The sequence below is a fragment of the Oncorhynchus mykiss genome, chromosome 17 (genome assembly GCF_057628025.1).
Source record: "Oncorhynchus mykiss isolate SJ-2025 chromosome 17, ASM5762802v1, whole genome shotgun sequence".
Taxonomy (NCBI): Eukaryota; Metazoa; Chordata; class Actinopteri; order Salmoniformes; family Salmonidae; genus Oncorhynchus; species Oncorhynchus mykiss.
The window spans coordinates 31101027-31123230 of NC_143038.1; the positions used below are offsets into that span (position 1 = coordinate 31101027).

At 40.9% G+C, this 22204-nt stretch overlaps 1 protein-coding gene across 2 annotated transcripts in view; it reads right to left on the minus strand.

Annotated features, from left to right (window-relative positions):
- The window catches only part of slc2a9l2 (solute carrier family 2 member 9, like 2), a 237020-nt gene that overhangs the window by 13550 nt on the left and 201266 nt on the right, over nucleotides 1-22204 (minus strand). For both annotated transcript variants that reach the window (XM_021568636.3, XM_090205198.1), the window contains one exon: nucleotides 19328-19455. In XM_021568636.3, the coding sequence (XP_021424311.2) occupies nucleotides 19328-19455 (128 nt within the window). The remainder of the gene's footprint in view (nucleotides 1-19327; nucleotides 19456-22204) is intronic.

A 22204-nucleotide genomic window follows, 5' to 3' on the forward strand; every position in this document is an offset into this window, starting at 1 on the left:
TGCAAATAGTACAGGTAGACATTTGATTAGCTGTTCAGGAGTCTTAAGGCTTGGGGGTAGAAGCTGTTAAGGAGCCTTTTGGACCCAGACTTGGCGTGTGGTAGCAGAGAGAACAGTCTATGACTATGGTGGCTGGAGTCTTTTGGGCCTTCCTCTGACACCGCCTGGTATAGAGGTCCTGAATGGCAGGAAGCTTGGCCCCAGTGATGTACTGGGCCGTTCGCACTACCCCCTGTAGTGCCTTGCGGTCGGAGGCTGAGCAGTTGCCATACCAGGCGATGATGCAACCAGTCAGGATACTCTCGATGGTGCGGCTGTGGAACTTCTTGAGAATCTGAGGACCCATGCGAAATTTGTTCAGTCTACTGAGAGGGAACAGACATTGTCATGCCCTCTTCACAACTGTCTTGGTGTGTTTTGACCATGATAGTTTGTTGGTGATGTGGACACCAGGGAACTTGAAGCTTTCAATCTGTTCGACTACAGCCCTGTCGATGAGAATTGTGGTGTGCTCGGTCCTCCTTCTTCTGTAATCCTCAATCATCTTATTTGTCTTCATCACGTTGAGGGAGAGGTTGTTATCCTGGCACCAGACTGCCAGGTCTCTGACCTCCTCCCTATAGGCTGTCTCATCATTGTCAGCGATCTAGCCTATCACTGTTGTGAAACGTAACCTACACCTCGATTAAAATGATAAAAATACTCATTATTTAGTTGAATGATTTTTCAATTTGAGCGTAATTCTTTAGCCTAAACTTTCTCATTCTGAACTCCTAAAATGAGAGGGGCAGGTATGGCTTTGTGACAATGATTGCAAGAGCAGCTGCTCACCGGTTTGACAGCTCCAACGCAGTTCACCCTCCAACACATCCGCTACGCGGCTGTCTGCTATCGCTGGTTGACGCTTGATCTGATTGAATCTAGGCCTAAATGTTTATTTTTGCATGGCACATTACATCACTTTTGCCTCCTTTAAATTTGTTTAACTTGAACGGATATTTTGCTCCACAGCTCTCCCTGTGTTGTGACAGCAGGCCAATGAGTCACCTCATCACAATAGTAAAGCAGCCGGACATCTCCATGGCAAGACAGTATTCTCCTGACAGCCCAGCTGACATTTCTCAGCGACACTACAGTCCTGTCCAGGTTTCAGACTTTCAAAATTGTTGTCATCTTCCCAAGCCTGGAGCAGAAAGTATGACAAAAATTGTAGTTAGGAATCAGACCACCAAAGCATCACTGTTTTGGTTTGACAATTGAATTGACTGAACCCCTGTTCAGGTTTGAGTTCCGCAATTTTTGTCATCTTCATCACCTTCCCAAAGGTGGATGCCACCTTCCCAATGGTATACAACCCTGCATACCACTGCTGGCTTGCTTCTGAAGCTAAGCAGGGTTGGTCCTGGTCATTTCCTGGATGGGAGACCAGATGCTGCTGGAAGTGGTGTTGGAGGGCCAGTAGGAGGCACTCTTTCCTCTGGTCTAAAAAACAAATATCCCAACACTGCCCTGTGTAGGGTGCCGTCTTTTGGATGGGACGTTAAACGGGTGTCCTGACTCTCTGAGGTCATTAAAGATCCCATGGCACTTATCGTAAGAGTAGGGGTGTTAACCACGGTGTCCTGGCTAAAGTCCCAATCTGGCCCTCAAACCATCACGGTCACCTAATAATCCCCAGTTTACAATTGGCTCATTACTCCCCCTCCTCTCCCCTGTAACTATTCCCCAGGTCGTTACTGCAAATGAGAACGTGTTCTCAGTCAACTTACCTGGTAAAATAACGGCTAAATAAAAAAAGAAAAAAAAAGAAAAGACTTGAGCAGAATGATGAATAATTTAGCTATATTACGCTTTCCGCATTTGACAGATTGTGTGTGAGTGAGCCCCTGTTCAGGTCTGAGTTCTGGAATTTGTGTTATCTTCCCAGAGCCTCTGTGTTTGGATGACGAGTAGCTAGACAAATATCAGAAAGGAGGGGGAGAAGGGCCGACTGACCCTGTCAAAGGTGACCCATCACACGGGGACATGGTGTGTTTCATTTTTTTATTTAGGGGGTAGATCAGCTTTAATATTGCAGATAGATTGTGGCTTCTATCAATGTAGTTGTCTGCATCATAGGGTGTTGATGTGACTGGTGTTATATTGACAGACAGCGGGTTGCTGGGTCCAGGTGCCAGCGAGTGCCCAGTGAGTCAGCGTGAGAGCATGTCAGCGCACCCCTACCCCCGAGTACTGACTAACGTACCCAGCCGTCACAGCTTTATTTTTAGGTCCCTGCATGCGTTTCTGCTAAAAATAAACCTCTGTCATTTCCCCTCCCCCACCGCACCCAGTGTTTTGTGTCATTTCCCTCTCTCTCTTCCCTATTTATCTATTCTTCGCTCTCTATACCCCTCCCTCTCTAACTGCATGTCTATACCGCTTTAATTTCTTCCCTCTCTGTCTCCTCCACTCAACTCATCCCTCTACAGTAGCTCTCTATCATCTAGCAGTGTTGTAGCCCCTATATCTCACTGTACTCTACATTAAATCTCTACACAGAGGTCCTTATTCCCTGTCTTTCACCTACTCATCATCTCTCTCTCTCCCAGTCTGCCTTCCCTGCTCTGCCTCTGGTTTCCACTGAAGTGACACTGTGTCAAAGGTGTCTGGGGAGAGAGAAGTGTACAGTAATTAGTGCACACTGTGGAGCCCTTGACATCTACCAAATTAGGTTACCTCGTTAGGCTGAGTCTACCCAGGTCATTCTCCTGATTCGCACAAATGACGGCTGATGGTGGACATTTATGGATATTTATTTTTATCAGGATATGGCTGACAATGTTAGAATTTTTCTGCTTTTATGTTTTTTTATTGGCTAAAAGCCAACAATTAGCAGATAATGGAAACGCTGGACTTTAGCTCGGAGTTAGCTTTCACATCCATTATGCAGAGCGACAATGGTGTAGACTGCAACAGTGGATTTCGGAGACCTTGAGGGGCTGCGGCGAGAGCAGGGTGCACGTTTGATGGAAGGTCACTTCACATCATCGGTATGTTGAACGTGTCGCCGGTGGCAGCTCTTTGTGCTTAATCTTCGAGGGGAAGTTTTTGTTCAAAACTTTACATTTTGCTCTCTGAGTCAACCTTCCAAGGCCCATCTGAATAATTTTGTTCAATATCTTCCATGATTAAAACTCGCAGGTGCCAGTGAATGGGACAGCACCTTCTACTTCTCCCTGCTGTTTTGCAATGAGATTAGTGTAAATAACAAAGTGAAATCCTTCGGATCCCCTGTTTGCACTCACACAGAGACACAAGCATTCACACATGCTCAGACAGAACAAGACACACATCAATTAAACAAAGTTAAATAAGATTACAACCTCTAGCACGTAATACAATAGAATCATACAATCTTATACATTTTCAACATTATAGTAATTGATTCTACACTACTCGATGCAACACAACTGTTTGGGGGGTGGCCAGCATCTCAGTGTTTGCTGAATCACTCATCACTCACACTGAGTCGTCCCTCATTGGATTCTCCTCCCTGTAACGGAATGACTAATCACGAAATGTCGTGGCTCAATATTTAAGATGGAGTCCTGCACAGAGGACATGTCTGGATCTGATAATGAGTCATAAATAAATACGTCATTTATTGTTCGAGAATTAAACAGCTTGGATTTGCCAGTGCGCGCGCACACACACACACACACACACACACACACACACACAAACACCCCATAAGACTGGAGACAACTATTTTGAATGCACGAGTTGCTTATTGATAACCCACTGCCCATAGAAAGGAGACATGGGATGAGATAATAATTTAGCACTGTGTAATACAGGCTTGGCAAGACAGAATTTGAGGCTAAAAAAGGGAAAATTAATAAAGGTTAGAGATGTCCTTTGAAGAGATTGACGCTGCCTTCAGAAAGTATTCATACCCCTTGACTTATTCCACATTTTGTGGTGTTACAGCAGGGATGGGCAATTGGCAGCCCAGCTGGCAGCTCAGCTACGTAGACCCACGAGCCACTGCAGCCCCTCATGATGGGGATCCCACCCACATCAAAGTTCCCCATCCTGTTAAAATAATGTATGTGAGTATAACAGAACTGATATGGCAGGTGAAAACCTGAGAAAAATCCATCCAGGAAGTGGGATTTCTTTTATGTTTGTAGTTTTCCATTGACTGCCTATTCAGTATCCACTGACTTAGGACTCAGATTGCACTTCCTATGGCTTCCACTAGATGACAACAGTCTTTAGAAATTGTTCCAGGCTTGTATTCTGAAAAAAAGAGGGAGTAAGACCACTCTGAGTCAGTGGATAGTGGAAAGTCCCCAGACCTGTTTTCTGCGCACGAAAGAGTGTGCCTTTCCTGTTTTTCTTTTATATTGACAAAGCTATTGTCCGGTTGAAATATTATTGATTATTATGACTAAAAACAATCTGAGGATTGATTATAAACATTGCTTGACATGTTTCTATGAACTTTACTGATACTATTTGGATTTTTCGTCTGCCTTTTGTGACCGCCTTGGAGCCATTGGATTACTGAACAAAACGCGCCAACAAAACTGAGGTTTTTGGATATAAAGAGGGACTTTATCGAACAAAACAAACTAGGAGAAATGTGAGTGGAACCATATGAAGATCATCAAAGGTAAGTGATTCATTTTATCGCTATTTCTGACTTTTGTTACTCCTCTACATGGCTGGTTACTGTTTGTAATGTTTTGTGTGCTGGGCGCTGTCCTCAGATGATCGCATGGTATGCTTTTGCCGTAAAGCCTTTTTGAAATCTGATACAACGATTGGATTAACAAGAAGTTCATCTTTAAGCCGATGTATAACACTTGTATGATTTACACATTTGTATTATGAGTATTTCTGTTTTTGAATTTGTCGCTCTGTAATTTCACCGGATGTTGGCCACATACCCTAGAGAGGTTTTAAATAGATTTTTTCTCTCACCCACAACCCCCTTTTTTGCAAATGTATTGACAATTAAATACAGAAATATGTCATTTACATAAGTATTCACACAACTGACTCAATTCATGTTAGAATCACCCTGGGTAGCGACTACAGCTGTGAGTATTTCTGTGTAGAGTACGTCTCTAAGAGCTTTGCACACATGGATTGTACAATATTTGCAAATTATTCTTTGTAAAATTCATCAGGCTCTGTCAAGTTGCTAGACAGACATTTTCAAGTCTTGCCATAGATTTTCAAGCCGATTTAAGTCAAAACTGTAACTAAGCTACTCAGAAACATTCACGCAACTCAAATGTATATTTGGCCTTGTGTTTTAGGTTACTGTACTACTGAAAGGGGAATTCATCTCCCAGTGTCTGGTGGAAAGCAGACTGAACTAGGTTTTCCATTCTGACCCCAAAATAACACTTCTCAGATATAGCCCTTGGTTCACTCCAGACCTGACTGCCCTCGACCAGCACAAAAACATCCTGTGGCGTACTGAATTTGCATCGAATAGCCCCCGTGATATGCAACTTTTCAGGGAAGTTAGGAACCAAGATACACAGGCAGTTAGGAAAGCAAATGCTAGCTTTTTCAAACAGAAATTTGCATCCTGTAGCACTCCAAAAAGTTCTGGGACACTGAAGTCCATGGAGAATAAGAGCACCTCCTCCCAGCTGCCCACTGCACTGAGGCTAGGAAACACGGTCACCGAAAAATCCATGACAATTGAGAATTTCAATAAGCATTTATCTACGGCAGGCTATGCTTTGCACCTGGCTACCCCTACCCCGGTCAACAACCCTGCACCCCCCACAGCGACTTGCCCAAGCCTCCCCCATTTCTCCTTCACCCAAATCCAGATATCTTATGTTCTGAAAGAGCTGCAAAATCTGGACCCCTACAAATCAGCCGGGCTAGACAATCTGGACCCTCTCTTTCTTAAACTATTGCAACTATTGTTGCAACCCCTATTACTAGCCTGTTTAACCTCTGTTTTGTATCGTCTGAGATCCCCAAAGAATGTAAAACTGCCACGGTCATCCCCCTCTTCAAAGGGGGAGACACTCTAGCCCCAAACTGTTACAGACCTATTCTATCCTACCCTGTCTTTCTAAGGTTTTCTAAAGCAAAGTTAACAAACAGATCACCGACCACTTCGAATCCCACCGTACCTTCTCCGCTATGCAATCTGGTTTCCGAGCTGGTCATGGGTGTACCTCAGCCACGCTCAAGGTCCTAAACTATATCATAACCGCCATCGATCAAAGACAATACTGAGCAGCTGTATTCATCGACCTGGCCAAGGCTTTCGACTCTGTCAATCACCACATTCTTATAGGCAAACTCAAGAGCCTTGGTTTCTCAAATGGCTGCCTCGCCTGGTTCACCAACTACTTCTCAGACAGAGTTCAGCGTGTCAAATTATTTCACGCCTGTTGTCCGGTCCTCTGGCAGTCTCTATGGGGTTGCCACAGGGTTCAATTCTTTGGTCGACTCTTTTCTTTGTATACATCAATGATGTCGCTCTTGCTGCTGGTGATTATCTGATCCACCTCTACGCAGATGACACCATTCTGTATACTTCTGGCACTTCTTTGGACACTGTGTTAACTAACCTCCAGACGAGCTTCAATTGCCAGCATTATACCACCCTGCATACCACTGCTGGCTTGCTTCTGAAGCTAAGCATGGTTGGTCCTGGTCATTTCCTGGATGGGAGACCAGATGCTCCTGGAAGTGGTGTTGGAGGCCCAATATCCCAGGGCAGTGATTGGGGACACTGCCCTGTGTCATGACGTTGGCCTCTTTGGGTATAGCAAGCCCATCCCCCTCTCCCTGCCTCCCCCTTGCCTCCTTCAACTAGGCTGCTGTGGTCAGAGGTCGTAAATTCCTGAGATAACCTCATGGACACACAGTTATGGAGAGTAGTTTTTCATGGAGACAAAGGAAATCCTTCCACCTCACAGAACTTCAGGTACGAAGAAATTTCATGTTCCGGAGAAAGTGTAAAAGATCGGTGAAGAATCCAGCTACGAACTGGTCCGTTTGTCACAACTTGGGAAGCTCATGGGAGACGGTGTGGCCACATTACCATAACGCTGTTTATATAATAGCCCCAGATATAAGGTTTACATCTAATTGTTGTATAAGATAAATGAGTGAGTATGATACTGTTTGCACAATTGTACAATGTGATTTTGTACTGTTTAATGAAGGAAAACTCAAAAAGGGAATTGGATTTGAACTAAATCAGAGGACTGCCCCTGAGCCCAGTTAGGGTCAGACATCCTGGGACAGCCCTTTTCTGCCCTTTTCTGCGATGGCTAAAGGTTGCAGACCATTGCTGAATCTTTTAACCATACCACTTGGTCTGTCTGTAAACAATCTGTCTGTAAACAATTGTTGGAAAAACGACTTGTGTCATGCACAAACTTGATGTCCTAACCGACTTGCCAAAACTATAGCTTGTTAACAGGACATTTGTGGAGTGGTTGAAAAACAAGTTTTAATGATTCCAACCTAAGTGTATGTAAACTTCTGACTTCAACTGTACCTGATTGACTCTTTAGTCATATCCTGTTTACATAATTGCTTATGCCCTTGCCTACACCTAGCGAACAGTTTTTTTTATTTATCATGTGAACAAAACATGTTTTTTTTGGGGGGGGGGGGGGGGGATGATTCAATATTAAAGAATTAGACCTCTCACTAAAGGCTTCAGTCACAGCTTGTCCCAAATTGAGGATTAGCTGATAACTACGAAACAAACATTCTGGATGATTTAGAGAATCTGGAACTATTTATTGATCAGAATTTTGATATGCTCGAAAAAGAAACGGATACATCGAAGCGAACAAGAAGACCTTTCCTCGAGTTCTGCGAGCGAAACTGAAGGGAAGCTGCCATCTAAAATGCCAAATGTAACATTGGGAGGGGGACGTTTTTATAACTATGTCTCCAGAAGATAGAGCATTGCTTACAAGCATGAGCGAGCAGTTTAAAAAACTGGATCTATTGCCTGGGCTACTGGGGGAAGTTGAATCGATTACAGTAATAAAATGATGGAAGAAATACGAGCGGAAAATAAGACACTACAGAGAGGCTACGGTATGATAATAAAACAATGAAAGACGAATTACTTGATCTAAAGTGTAGAAGTATGAAAAATAATTTGTTATAATGGGAATAAGGGAGGATGAAAACAAGAACTATCAGTCAACGAAGGAAAAAAGTCAAGGTGTTTATGAAACGTAATCCCAAGATGACGGACGAACAGGTGGAAACAATTGATTTTCAAAGGTCTCACATTTTCGGTGGCAGAGCAGAGGGAAGGACTCATCCGCTTGTAGCTATGCTAACCCACTATAAAATAAAAATTGCCTTGTTACAACAGGGTAGGGAATTGAAGAACACCCAATTGTCTATTAATGAACTATTTCCCCATGAACTAGTGGAGATGACGTGCCCTGTAGCCCCCTTTCAAAAGGCCCCAAGCAGAGAAGCAGAATGTTCGTCTCGTGGTCGATAAATGATATGTAAACAACCAAATGTTCAAGGACTCGAAGAATACAACATGGCTGTGGGTGATAGCTACTTCCTGTTGAAGTAGTCCCTGATACATATTTGTACCATATTACACAGTACAAATATGGATTAATTTGTTTTTTACAAAAACATTTTGTAGGTTGGACTTATGGTAATGCAGAATGGGTATGATGAACTTATCCTTTTTCTATTTAGGCAATATGCAACTGGACTATGTGGACGTAATATCAGGTTTTGATTTAGGGCAAGGCAAAGATGGGTAAAGTTGACCTTTTTTCTTATTTACTTATTTAAATTGAAGATTGTACATTTGTTTTTTTAGTTGGATATGATATGGCCTAATTGTAGAGGTCACTTATATTATCACTTAAAATCTGTTATATATAGTGCGGCAATTGTTGGGCAATGTGAATTGGAACAATTCGCTTTTAAGATAAAACGTAATAAATATTAATAGATTTATTATAGGGCTAGGATAAAGGATGATATAATTAAAAACCTGCCTAGGTTGTCTATTGGAATAGGCTTATACAATCCTATAATAATTGGTGTTATTACTCCTTTACATTAAAAAATAAATCTCAATATAACTAACTAAATATAAACAATGTAAAGGATGATTATTGTTTCGGTACACACCGGCAAATGGATTAGGTATTGTCAACAGGGTTGTTGTTTCTATTAGTGTGTGGCGGGCTGGTTAACACTGGTATAAACTGATTGAAGTTAACGGTATAACTAACACAATAACTGGCTAATGGAAGTACTTCTCTAAGAGGGAGAGAGGTATATTATATATTTCTATATAAGCTATTCATGCTACCTTTTATATTCTTGATCCTAATGATATAGGCCTAGGTTTAAAACAGCCAAGGTGATAGATCAACGACCCTGGAATAAAAAACAAAATGTGTATGGGTGTAGAGAGTTGGTTTTACAGGTTTACCTGCTCAGGTTTGTCACTGCTGCATGTATTCTTGGCTATCGTGCCATGGCTGTTTCAGAGTCAATTGTAAGTTAAACTTGTGTATTCCTTTATGGGCAGTGTGATGCCTAAGACACATTTTTACTTGCAGTCATTAGCGGCCATTAGAATCTATGTTCCTTTTTCCTTCTTTCTTTTTTTGTCAGAATACAACAGGATATAATGAGGACTACATTAAATATGTCTTGCATGTAATGGACATTAAAAAAAGGATGTCTTCCGATATATTTAGCTTGTTTTCTCTTCATTTTTTCATATTTTTTTTTCTTCAAACAATTGAATCCAATGAACTGAGCAGGCTGGGCTGACATGCTTATAGCCTTGCCTGGACGTTCTAAATATGAGCATGCATTTAAAAGATTGCTGTTATTATTTCTATTAATATGATCTATTATTGTTACTGTTTATTTTTTTATGACTGTTCTTTCCATGTCCTTTGGTTAGATATTTATGTTATCATGGGACTGCCCATATTTCCCTCCGGTCAACGCCAATTTGCGGCCAAGGGTTTGCCTTAGGACGCAAAGGTGTGTCATGAGTCAGGGAGATGGTCTGATGGTCGTAGTGACAACAGACCTAGATATGGGGGCAGGTTTTAGTGGGTGGAATATTACAACAATTGGAGGATTACAAAGTTGCAGCTACAGTATGCTTAACAGTGCAAATTATTATGGCACAGCTATGGACACTTAATCATCATGGTGCTTTTTAATGTTAAGTTTACAAACATTGGTCGTGGTAAGTATAATTGAAACCTGGGTATCATTATGGTAAATGGGTAAAATAAGTATAGCCAGTTATAATTGTAATGGCTTAGCAGATCATAAAAAAAGATACATTTTTACATGGCTAAAAGAGAAATAATATAGTGGGGCAAAAAAGTATTTAGTCAGCCACCAATTGTGCAAGTTCTCCCACTTAAAAAGATGAGAGAGGCCTGTAATTTTCATCATAGGTACTGAAGTGTACCTATGATGAAAATTACAGGCCTCTCTCACTATAACAGACAAAGAGAAAAAAAATCCAGAAAATCACATTGTAGGATTTTTAATGAATTTATGGTGGAAAATAGGTATCGATGTTTTGGTCAATACAGCGAAAGCAATACAAGCGTTTGTGTAAGTTTATCGATCGCTCGACAAAACAATAAGTACACTTAGCATCAGGTAACTTGGTCACGAAAATCAGAAAGGTAATCAAATTAATAGTTTACCTTTGATGATCTTCGGATGTTTTCACTCACGAGACTCCCAGTTAGACAACAAATATTCCTTTTGTTCTATAAAGATATTTATTATATCCAAACACCTCCGTTAGTTTGGTGCGTTATGCCCAGGAATCCACCGGAAAGAGCGGTCACGACAACGCAGACAAGAATTCCAAATTATATCCATAATGTCCACAGAAACATGTCAGACGTTTTTTATAATCAATCCTCAGGGTGTTTTTCAAATATCTATTCGATAATATATCAACCGGGATAGTCGGCTTTTCACTAGGACCGGCAGTAACAATGGCCGCCTTTCTCTTTTGCGCACAATTCACTCTGAGAGCCCCCACCTATCCACTTACGCAATGTGGTCGTTCATGCTCATTCTTCAAAATAAAAGCCTGAAACTATGTCTAAAGTCTGTTGACACCTTGAGGAAGCGATAGGAAAAGGAAGGCCAAATGGAAGACCCATTTGCGACCAAGCTTTAACTTAACTGCCTGACTGATGTCTTGAGATGTTGCTTCAATATATCCAGATAATTGTCCTTCCTCATGATGCAATCTATTTTGTTTTTTGCACCAGGCCCTCCTGCAGCAAAGCACCCCCACAACATGATGCTGCCATCCCTGTGCTTCACGGTTGGGATGGTGTTCTTCGGCTTGCTTCCTCCAAACATAAACAGTTTTTTTTTAACTAGGCAAGTCAGTTAAGAACAAATTCTTATTTTCAATGACGGCCTAGGAACAGTGGGTTAACTGCCTGTTCAGAGGCAGAACGACAGATTAGTACCTTGTCAGCTCGGGGGTTAGAACTTGCAACCTTCCAGTTATTAGTCCAATGCTCTAACCACTAGGCTACCCAGTTCTATTTTGTATCATCAGACCAGAGGACATTTCTACAAAAAGTACGATATTTGTTCCCATGTGCAGTTGCAAACCGTAGTCTGGCTTTTTTATGGCGGATTAGTAGCAGTAGCTTCTTCCTTGCTGAGCTGCATTTCAGGTTATGTCGATATAGAACTCGTTTTACTGTGGATATAGATACTTTTGTACCCCTTTCCTCCAGCATCTTCACAATGTCCTTTGCTGTTGTTCTGGGATTGATTTGCACATTTCGCACCAAAGTACGCTCATCTCTAGGAGACAGAACGCGTCTCCTTCCTGAGCAGTTTGACGGCTGCGTGGTCCCATGGTGTTTATACTTGCGTACTATTGTTTGTACAGATGAACGTGGTACCTTCAGGCATTTGGAAATTGCGCCAAAGATGAACCAGACTTGAGGAGGTCTACAAGTTATTTTCTGAGGTCTTGGCTGATTTCTTTTGATTTCCCATGATGTCAAGCAAAGAGGCACTGAGTTTGAAAGTAGGCCTTGAAATACATCCACAGGTACACCTCCAATTGACTCAAATGATGTCAACTAGCCTATCAGAAGATTCTAAAGCCACTAGATCATTTTCTGGAATTTTCCAAGCTGTTAATGGCACTGTCAACTTAGTGTATGTAAATGTCTGACCCACTGGAATTATGATACACTGAATTATAAGTGAAATAATCTGTCTGTAAACAATTGTTGGAAAAATTACTAACCGACATGCCAAAACTATAGTTTGTTGACAAGAAATATGTGGAGTGGTTGAAAAACTAGTTTTAATCACTCCAACCTAAGTGTATGTAAACTTCCGACTTCAACTGTATATCAGACCTTTATTGATGTACTCAAATATCCATTATTAGCATGTTTAATTTACTCTCATACAAATGGTAGACTTTCAGGTACTCAACAAGAAGGTCTGATTTCATTACTACTAAAACAAGACCCAGATGGTAAGTATAAAGATCCAGTCCATTTAAAAACTGGAGGCCTCTAACACTTGTTGTGATGCGAAAATCCTGGCGAAATGCATAGCACATAGAATAAAAAAGGTTTTACCAGATATGGTTCATCCTGATCAGACACATATTTTTTTTTTACATTGATGATATATTGGAGATAAAATATGACAATTACTTGAAACAATTGAAATTCAAATATACTAGGCCTGGTCTTCATAGCAGAGAGGAGTAAAACAAGGCTGTCCGTCGCCTCCATATCAATTTATTATGACCATTGAAATGCTAGCTTGTCAAATTAGATCCAACAAGAACATCAAGGGGTTAGAAATGCAGGGGACAAAAACTAAAGTGTCAATGTATGCCGATGATTCTAGTTTTTTTTCTTAAGCTGGATCCTTGCACAGTCTCAATTAAGATCTTGATCCCATTTGTAGCCTCTCTGGATTAAAACCTAATTATGACAAATGTACCATACGTGTACCATTACGAATTGGAAGTTTTTTGATTTTATTTTTATAAATACAGTGTTTACACTACCTTGTAACTTACCAAAAATAAATGGGCGGATGGTGAAGTATACATACTTGGTATTCACGTCATCATTTCAATAGAAATTTAGCATAAATAGATAAGATTCTGCAACCATGGAGAGGTAAATACTTGTCTATTTATGGAAATATCACATTGATTAACTCTTTGGACCTACCATAGTTTACTTACATACAGATGTCACTGCCTACTCCAGATGACTCGTTTTTTAAATTTATATGAGCAAAATATATTTCATTTTATTTGGAATGTTAAGCTAGACAAAATTAAATGTGCCTATTTATATAATGAATATGAGTTTGCTGGGCTAACATTCTTAAATATTACAGCTTTAAACCTCTCACTAAAAGCTTCACTCATACATAAGTTATACTTAAACCCAAAATGGTTCTCCAGTAGATTATTAAGAAAGGCAAATCCTTTGTTCAAAAATTGCCTTCTCATTTCCGACTATGAAATGTTGTTTAAGTATCACCCTTTCTTAAACAAGCAATAATACAAAGTTGGTTACAATTTCATTTTTATCCTCCAGAAAATATAGAACAAATATTACAACAAACGTTGTGGTTAAAATCAAATATACTGATTCATTTTTTAAAAATCTGGCAAGTGGAAAAGAGAGAAGATATGGAACTTGTTTGTCTGCCATATATTAAAATAGCCCTACGATCCAAATTAGAGCATGACAGACGTAGGTTTACCATGTTGAGAAGTAAGGTGATGAAAGAAATCAGACAGGCCAAGGCAAACTTTTTTATTAACATAATTGGTGAAGCAAAGGGAAATTCTAAACTGATCTGGGAGAATCTAAAAAAGTTAACAGGGAAAGACCATAGTAACACTGCAAAAAGACTAGAAATCATGGTGAATAACAATCTAACACAGGATGCAGTCGAAATAGCAATAGCCTTCAATTCCTACTTTATTGACTCTGTCAGGGTACTGACACAGAACCCCTCCACTTGTTTCTTGGGCTCAGTGCTAGTGAATGACACTCAACCTGTCTTCATCATAAGGGAGGTTTCTGAGTCATAGGTGAACAAGGTGATTAGCTTACTAAAGAACTCTAAAGCCAATGATGTGTTTGGTCTGGACTCTACTTTTCTTAAAAACTACAAAGAGTCACTCATTGGCCCTATTACTAAGGTCACCAAAACATCTATTGGTCTCGGGGTGTTTCCAAGGGTATGGAAGTCGGCCATAACAACAGCCATCTTTAAATCAGGCGACCCTGCTGACGTGAGTAACTACAGGCCCATTAGTAGACACCTGTGGTGTCAAAGGTTATTGAAAAGCGTGTAGCAGAACAACTGATTGCTCACCTCAACAACAGCCCCTTCACATTACACTCCATGCAGTTTGGCTTCAGAGCGAAACACTCCACAGAAACGGCCAACTGCTTTCTTCTGGAAAATGTCCAAGATGGACAAAGGGGGACAAAGGGGGCGTTGTTGGGGCTGTGTTTCTGGACCTAAGGAAGGCTTTTGATCCTGTTAACCATGAGATTCTCATCACAAAATTGTCCGAGTTCAACTTTTCCCCTGATGCCTTGAGATGGATGAAATCATACCTTGAAGGCAGAACTCAGTGTGTCAGAGTGAGCAATGAGCTGTTGCCCACTCTTAGCTATGATGTGGGCATGCCCCAAGGGTCAATACTGGGGCCCTTCTTGTTCAGCCTGTACATTAATGATCTGCCTTCTGTCTGTACTGGGTCTGACATTCGAATGTATACAGATGATACAGTGATATATGTGCATGGAAAGGGCAAACAACAAGCTGCACAAGAACTCACTACTGTAATGGTCCAGGTTACAAAGTGGCTCAGTGACTCGTGTTTGCGTCTCAATGTGAAAAAAACTGTTTGCATGTTCTTCACAAAGGCAACAGATGCTACTGAGCCAGATGTCTATGTGTCAGGGGAGAAGCTCCAGGTGGTATCTGATTTTAAGTACCGTGGCATCATACTTGATTCCAACGTCGCTTTTAAAAAGCATGTGAAAAAGGTAATTCAAATGACCAAATTCAACCTAACTAATTTCCGATTTACACTTAATTGTTTGACTACAGAGGTAGCGAAACTGTACTTAAAATCTATGATACTCCCCCACTTAACATACTGCTTGACTAGTTGGGCCCAAGCTTGCTGTACAACATTAAGACCTATTCAGTCTGTCTACAAACAGGCTCTCAAAGTACTTGATAGGAAGCCCAATAGCCATCATCACTGTTACATCCTCAGAAAGCATGAGCTCCTGAGTTGGGAAAATCTTGTGCAATACACCGATGCATGTCTTGTATTCAAGATCCTAAATGGCCTGGCTCCCCCTCCACTCTGTATTTTTGTTAAACAGAAAACCAAAACATATGGCAGCAGATCCACAAGGTCTGCCATGAGAGATGACTGTATAGTTCCCTTAAGGAAAAGCACCTATAGTAAATTTGTTTTCTCTGTGAGAGCTTCACATGACTGGAATACACTGCCATCAGACACACATAACTGCACCACATATCACACGTTCACAAAATGCTTGAAGACATGGCTAAAGGTCAATCAGATTTGTGAACATGGTCCCTAGCTTGTGTTGCCACTTTCCATGTCTGTTGTCTGTAACTTGTGAGGTGTGGAAACACTTTGTTGCTTTTATGAATTTTGTCTTGCTGCTTTTTGTTCTATGTTGCTCTGTCTGTATGCTACGTCTTGCTTGTCCTATGTTGCTCTGTCTGTATGCTATGTCTTGCTTGTCCTATGTTGCTATTGTCTATATTGTAATTGTTTTTAATAACCTGCCCACAGACTGCGGTTGAAAATTAGCCGGCTGGCTAAAACCGGCACTTTTACTGAAACGTTGATTAATGTCACTGTCCCTGTAAAATTAAAATAAACTCAAACTCAAAGATACAAATTGGCTGAAAGGAACTGTCAAAAATAGAAAATATACCACTTTCACTTGAGGACAAAAATGTTGACATATGCGCCATAAAGGTTGCAAAATAAACAGGAAGAGATTTTTGATGTACAAATTCCATGGCATATGGTTCATGAGCTGGTACAAAAAAACCTACACTTGATTAAACACAGTTTTTCCATTTCAAAGATTATATAAAATTCTTGCCACCAACAAAATGCTATATATATGGGGCATATAACAATCTCTGCAAAGAGAGAAGAATCAATAGATAATTTGTTCTGTAGCTTGTTTCAGGCCACAGGTTCAGGAATGGTTAAAAAATCACAACATGGGGCCTCCCGGGTGGCGCAGTGGTTAAGGGTGCTGTACTGCAGCGCCAGCTGTGCCAACAGAGATTCTGGGTTTGCGCCCAGGCTCTGTTGTAACCGGTCGCGACCGGGAGGTCCGTGGGGTGACGCACAATTGGCCTAGCGTCGTCCGGGTTAGGGAGGGCTTGGCCGGTAGGGATGTCCTCGTCTCATTGCGCACCAGCGACTCCTGTGGCGGGCCGGGCGCAGTGTGCGCAAGGTTGCCAGGTGCACAGTGTTTCCTCTGGGTTGGATGCGCACTGTGTTAAGAAGCAGTGCGGCTTGGTTGGGTTGTGTATCGGAGGATGCATGACTTTCAACCTTCGTCTTTGTTGTAGCGATGAGACAAGATAGTAGCTACTAAAACAATTGGATACCACGAAAAAGGGGTAAAATAAATAAGTAAATAAAATCACAACATGCACTTAGGCAATAGATCCAGTTTTTTTAACTGCTTGTAAGCAATTATCTTCTGGAACATAGTTATAAAAACGTCCCCCTCCCAATGTTACATTTGGAATTTTAGATGGCGGCTTCCCTTCAGTTTCGCTCGCAGAACTCGGGGAAAGATTGTTCGCTTCGATGTATCCGTTTCTTTTTCGAGCATATCAAAATGCTGATCAATAAATAGTTCCAGATTCTCTAAATCATCCAGAATGTTTGTTTCTTAGTTATCAGCTAATCCTCAATTTGGGACAAGCAGTGACTGAAGCCTTTAGTGAGAGGTCTAATACTTTAATATTTAATAATTTCTTCCCTCTGAATTCATATTCGTTATATAAATAGGTCCGTTTAATTTTGTCTGGCTTTCCGATCCCAAAAAATAAAAATAATTCAAATTAATTTGTACATTAAAAAAAACAGGTCGCTAGGTGTAGGCAATGGCATAAGCAATTATGTAAACAGGATATGACTAAAGAGTAAATCAGAGTGAATTTCCCACAAATGTACAGGTACAGTTGAAGTCGGAAGTTTACATACACTTAGGTTTGAGTCATTACAACTCCTTTTTCAACCACTCCACAAATTTCTTGTTAACAAACTATAGTTTTGGCAGGTCGGTCAGGACATCTACTTTGTGCATGACACAAGTCATTTTTAATACAATTGTTTACAGACAGATTATTTCACTTATGATTCACTGTATCATAATTCCAGTGGGTCAGAAGTTTACATACACTAAGCCTTTAAACAGCTTGGCAAATTCCCGAAAATTATGTCATGGCTTTAGAAGCTTCTGATAGGCTAATTTACATCATTTGAGTCAATTGGAGGTGTACATTTGGATGTATTTCAAGGCCTACCTTCAAACGCAGTGCCTCTTTGCTTGACATCATGGGAAAATCTAAAGAAAGACCTCAGAAAAAAAAATTGTAGACCTGCACAAGTCTGGTTCATCCTTGGGAGCAATTTCCAAAAGCCTGAAGGTACCACGTTAATCTGTACAAACAATAGTATGCAAGTATAAACACAATGGGACCACGCAGCTGTCACACCGCTCAGGAAGGAGACAAGGTCTGTCGCCTAGAGATGAACGTACTTTGGTACGAAAAGTGTAAATCAATCCCAGAACAACAGCAAAGGACCTTGTGAAGAGGCTGGAGGAAACAGGTACAAAAGTATTTATATCCACAGTAAAACGAGTCCTATATCGACATAACCTGAAAGGCCGCTCAGCAAGGAAGAAGCCATTGCTCCAAAACCGCCATAAAAAAGCCAGACTATGGTTTGCAACTGCACATGGGGACAAAGATCATACTTTTTGGAGAAACGTCCTCTGGTCTGATGAAACAAAAATAGAACTGTATTGCCAAAATGACCATAGTTATGTTTGGAGGAAAAAGGGGGTGGCTTGCAAGCCGAAGAACACCATCCCAACCGTGAAGCACGGGGATGGCAGCATCATGTTGTGGGGGTACTTTGCTGCTGTCCTTCCTCATGGCATCATGAGGAGGAACAATTATGTTGATATATTGAAGCAACATCTAAAGACATCAGCCTGGAAGTTAAAGCTTGGTCGCAAATTCCAAATGGACAATGACCTTCCAAATGGACAATGACCCCAAGCATACTTCCAAAGTTGTGTGAAAATGGCCTATGGACAACAAGGACAACAAAGTCAAGGTATTGGAGTGGCCATCACAAAGCCCTGACCTCAATCCCATTTGTGGGCAGAACTGAAAAAGCGTGTGTGAGCAAGGAGGCCTACAAACCTGACTCAGTTACACCAGCTCTGTCAGGAGGAATGGGCTAAAATTCACCCAATTTATTGTGGGAAGCTTGTGGAAGGCTGCCCAAAATGTTTGACCCAAGTTAAACAATTTAAAGGCAATGCTACCAAATACTAATTGAGTGTATGTAAACTTGTTACCCACTGGGAATGCGATGAAAGAAATAAAACTGAAAGAAATCATCCTCTCTAGTATTATTCTGACATTTCACATTCTTAAAATGAAGTGGTGATCCTAACTGATCCTAAGACAGGGAATTTTTTACTTGGATTAAATGTCAGGAATTGTGAAAAACTGAGTTTAAATGTACTTGGCTAAGGTGTATGTAAACTTCCGACTTCAACTGTACATTTAATTTAATTTGATTGACTGTACTCTGCGCCAGCATATCAACAAAAGAGACACAGAGAGAGAGAGAGAGAGAAAGAGAGCAGACAGAAGAGTAAAAGAAGAACTGCAGTGAATGTTTCTGGGAGTAGAAGGAGAACAGAATAGAAGAGACATTGTTGCTGCGCTGCCTGGGGCTATGGGAGCTGTGTATGAAATAAAACAGTGCCCTGCAATTTCAGGAAATGTTCCAACGTAAGAATCTAATAGTCTATTCTTTCTGACACCATTATACTATTTTATTGGAACACACACAGCATGGGCACATTCTGATACTGCTGGTAAGCGCATAGCCACACATTTGAAGATATGCACACACAGCCAATCACACACACACACTCACTTGCATGAACGGGAACAAAAGTCCGACTGCGAAGTTGGCGACCCAGTTGACGATCCCTGCGATCATGAAGGCTGCGGGTCGGTACGACTGCTCAAACAGCTCTCCGGTCAGTACAAAGGGGATGCCACCTGAGAGAGAAGAAAAGAACAGAAACACACAGTTCGTCAACAATCAATCCTCAGAGTCTGTCCTAAAATGGACACCGTATTGGTCAGATTAATCCAAATAGACCTGGGTCAAATATATATACTTTGAAATACATGAGATGCTCCTGATTTACAGTGCCTTGCGAAAGTATTCGGCCCCCTTGAACTTTGCGACCTTTTGCCACATTTCAGGCTTCAAACATAAAGATATAAAACTGTATTTTTTTGTGAAGAATCAACAACAAGTGGGACACAATCATGAAGTGGAACGACATTTATTGGATATTTAAAACTTTTTTAACAAATCAAAAACTGAAAAATTGGGCGTGCAAAATTATTCAGCCCCCTTAAGTTAATAATTTGTAGCGCCACCTTTTGCTGCGATTACAGCTGTAAGTCGCGCTTGGGGTATGTCTATCAGTTTTGCACATCGAGAGACTGAAATTTTTTCCCATTCCTCCTTGCAAAACAGCTCGAGCTCAGTGAGGTTGGATGGAGAGCATTTGTGAACAGCAGTTTTCAGTTCTTTCCACAGATTCTCGATTGGATTCAGGTCTGGACTTTGACTTGGCCATTCTAACACCTGGATATGTTTATTTTTGAACCATTCCATTGTAGATTTTGCTTTATGTTTTGGATCATTGTCTTGTTGGAAGACAAATCTCTGTCCCAGTCTCAGGTCTTTTGCAGACTCCATCAGGTTTTCTTCCAGAATGGTCCTGTATTTGGCTCCATCCATCTTCCCATCAATTTTAACCATCTTCCCTGTCCCTGCTGAAGAAAAGCAGGCCCAAACCATGATGCTGCCACCACCATGTTTGACAGTGGGGATGGTGTGTTCAGGGTGATGAGCTGTGTTCAGGGTGATGAGCTGTGTTGCTTTTACGCCAAACATAACGTTTTGCATTGTTGCCAAAAAGTTTCATCTGACCAGAGCACCTTCTTCCACATGTTTGGTGTGTCTCCAGGGTGGCTTGTGGCAAACTTTAACCTGTTAGAGCTCTAGGGGCGCTATTTCATTTTTGGATAAAAAACGTTCCCGTTTTAAGCGCGATATTTTGTCACGAAAAGATGCTCGACTATGCATATTCTTGACAGTTTTGGAAAGAAAACACTCTGAAGTTTCAGAATCTGTAAAGATTTTGTCTGTAAGTGCCCCAGAACTCATTCTACAGGCGAAACCAAGATGATGCATCACCCAGGAATTAGCAGAATTTCTGAAGCTCTGTTTTCCATTCTCTCCTTATATGGCTGTGATTGCGCAACGAATGAGCCTACACTTTCTGTCGTTCGCCCAAGGTCTTAGCAGCATTGTGACGTATTTGTAGGCATATCATTGGAAGATTGACCATAAGAGACTACATTTTCCAAGTGTCCGCCTGGTGTCCTGCGTCGAATTCGGTGCGCAATTGCCAGCTGCTTCTACTTTACCATTTGATTCAGGGGAGAAAGCATGTGTCCAAGAACGATGTATCAATGAAGAGATATGTGAAAAACACCTTGATGATTGATTCTAAACAACGTTTGCCATGTTTTCAGTCGATATTATGGAGTTAATTTGGAAAAAAGTTTGCGTTTTGAGGACTGAATTTATGGATTTTTTTTGGTAGCCAAATGTGATGTATAAAACGGAGCTCTTTCTAATACACAAGGAATCTTTTTGGAAAAACTGAGCATCTGCTATCTAACTGAGAGTATCCTCATTGAAAACATCAGAAGTTCTTCAAAGGTAAATGATTTTATTTGAAGGCTTTTATGTTTTTGTTAATGTTGCGTGCTGGATGCTAACGCTAATGCTAACGCTAAATGCTAACGCGAAATGCTAACTCCAGCTAGCTACTTTTACACAAATTATTGTTTTCCTATGGTTGAGAAGCATATTTTGAAAATCTGAGATGACAGTGTTGTTTACAAAAGGCTAAGCTTGAGAGATGGCATATTTATTTCATTTCATTTGCGATTTTCATAAATAGTTAACGTTGTGTTATGCTAATGAGCTTGCTGATAGATTTACACAATCCTGGATACAGGGGTTTTTTCATAGCTAAACGTGACGCAGAAAACGGAGCGATTTGTCCTAAACAAATAATCTTTCAGGAAAAACTGAACATTTGCTATCTGAGAGTCTCCTCATTGAAAACATCTGAAGTTCTTCAAAGGTAAATGATTTTTTTGAATGCTTTTCTGTTTTTTTGTGTAAATGTTGCCAGCTGAATGCTAATGCTACGTTAGCCATCAATACTGTTACACAAATGCTTGTTTTGCAATGGTTGAGAAGCATATTTTGAAAATCTGAGATGACAGTGTTGTTAACAAAAGGCTAAGCTTGAGAGCTAGCATATTTATTTCATTTCATTTGCGATTTTCATGAATAGTTAACGTTGCGTTATGGTAATGAGCTTGAGTCTGTATTCACGAACCCGGATCCGGGATGGGGAGATCAGAAAGGTTAAACAACACTTTTTATGGATATCTTTAAGAAATTGCTCTTCCATAAAGGCCAGATTTGTGCAATATACGACTGATTGTTGTCCTATGGACAGAGTCTCCTACCTCAGCTGTAGATCTCTGCAGTTCATCCAGAGTGATCATGGGCCTCTTGGCTGCATCTTTGATCAGTCTTCTCCTTGTATGAGCTGAAAGTTTAGAGGGACGGCCAGGTCTTGGTAGATTTGCAGTGGTCTGATACTCCTTCCATTTCAATATTATCGCTTGCACAGTGCTCCTTGGG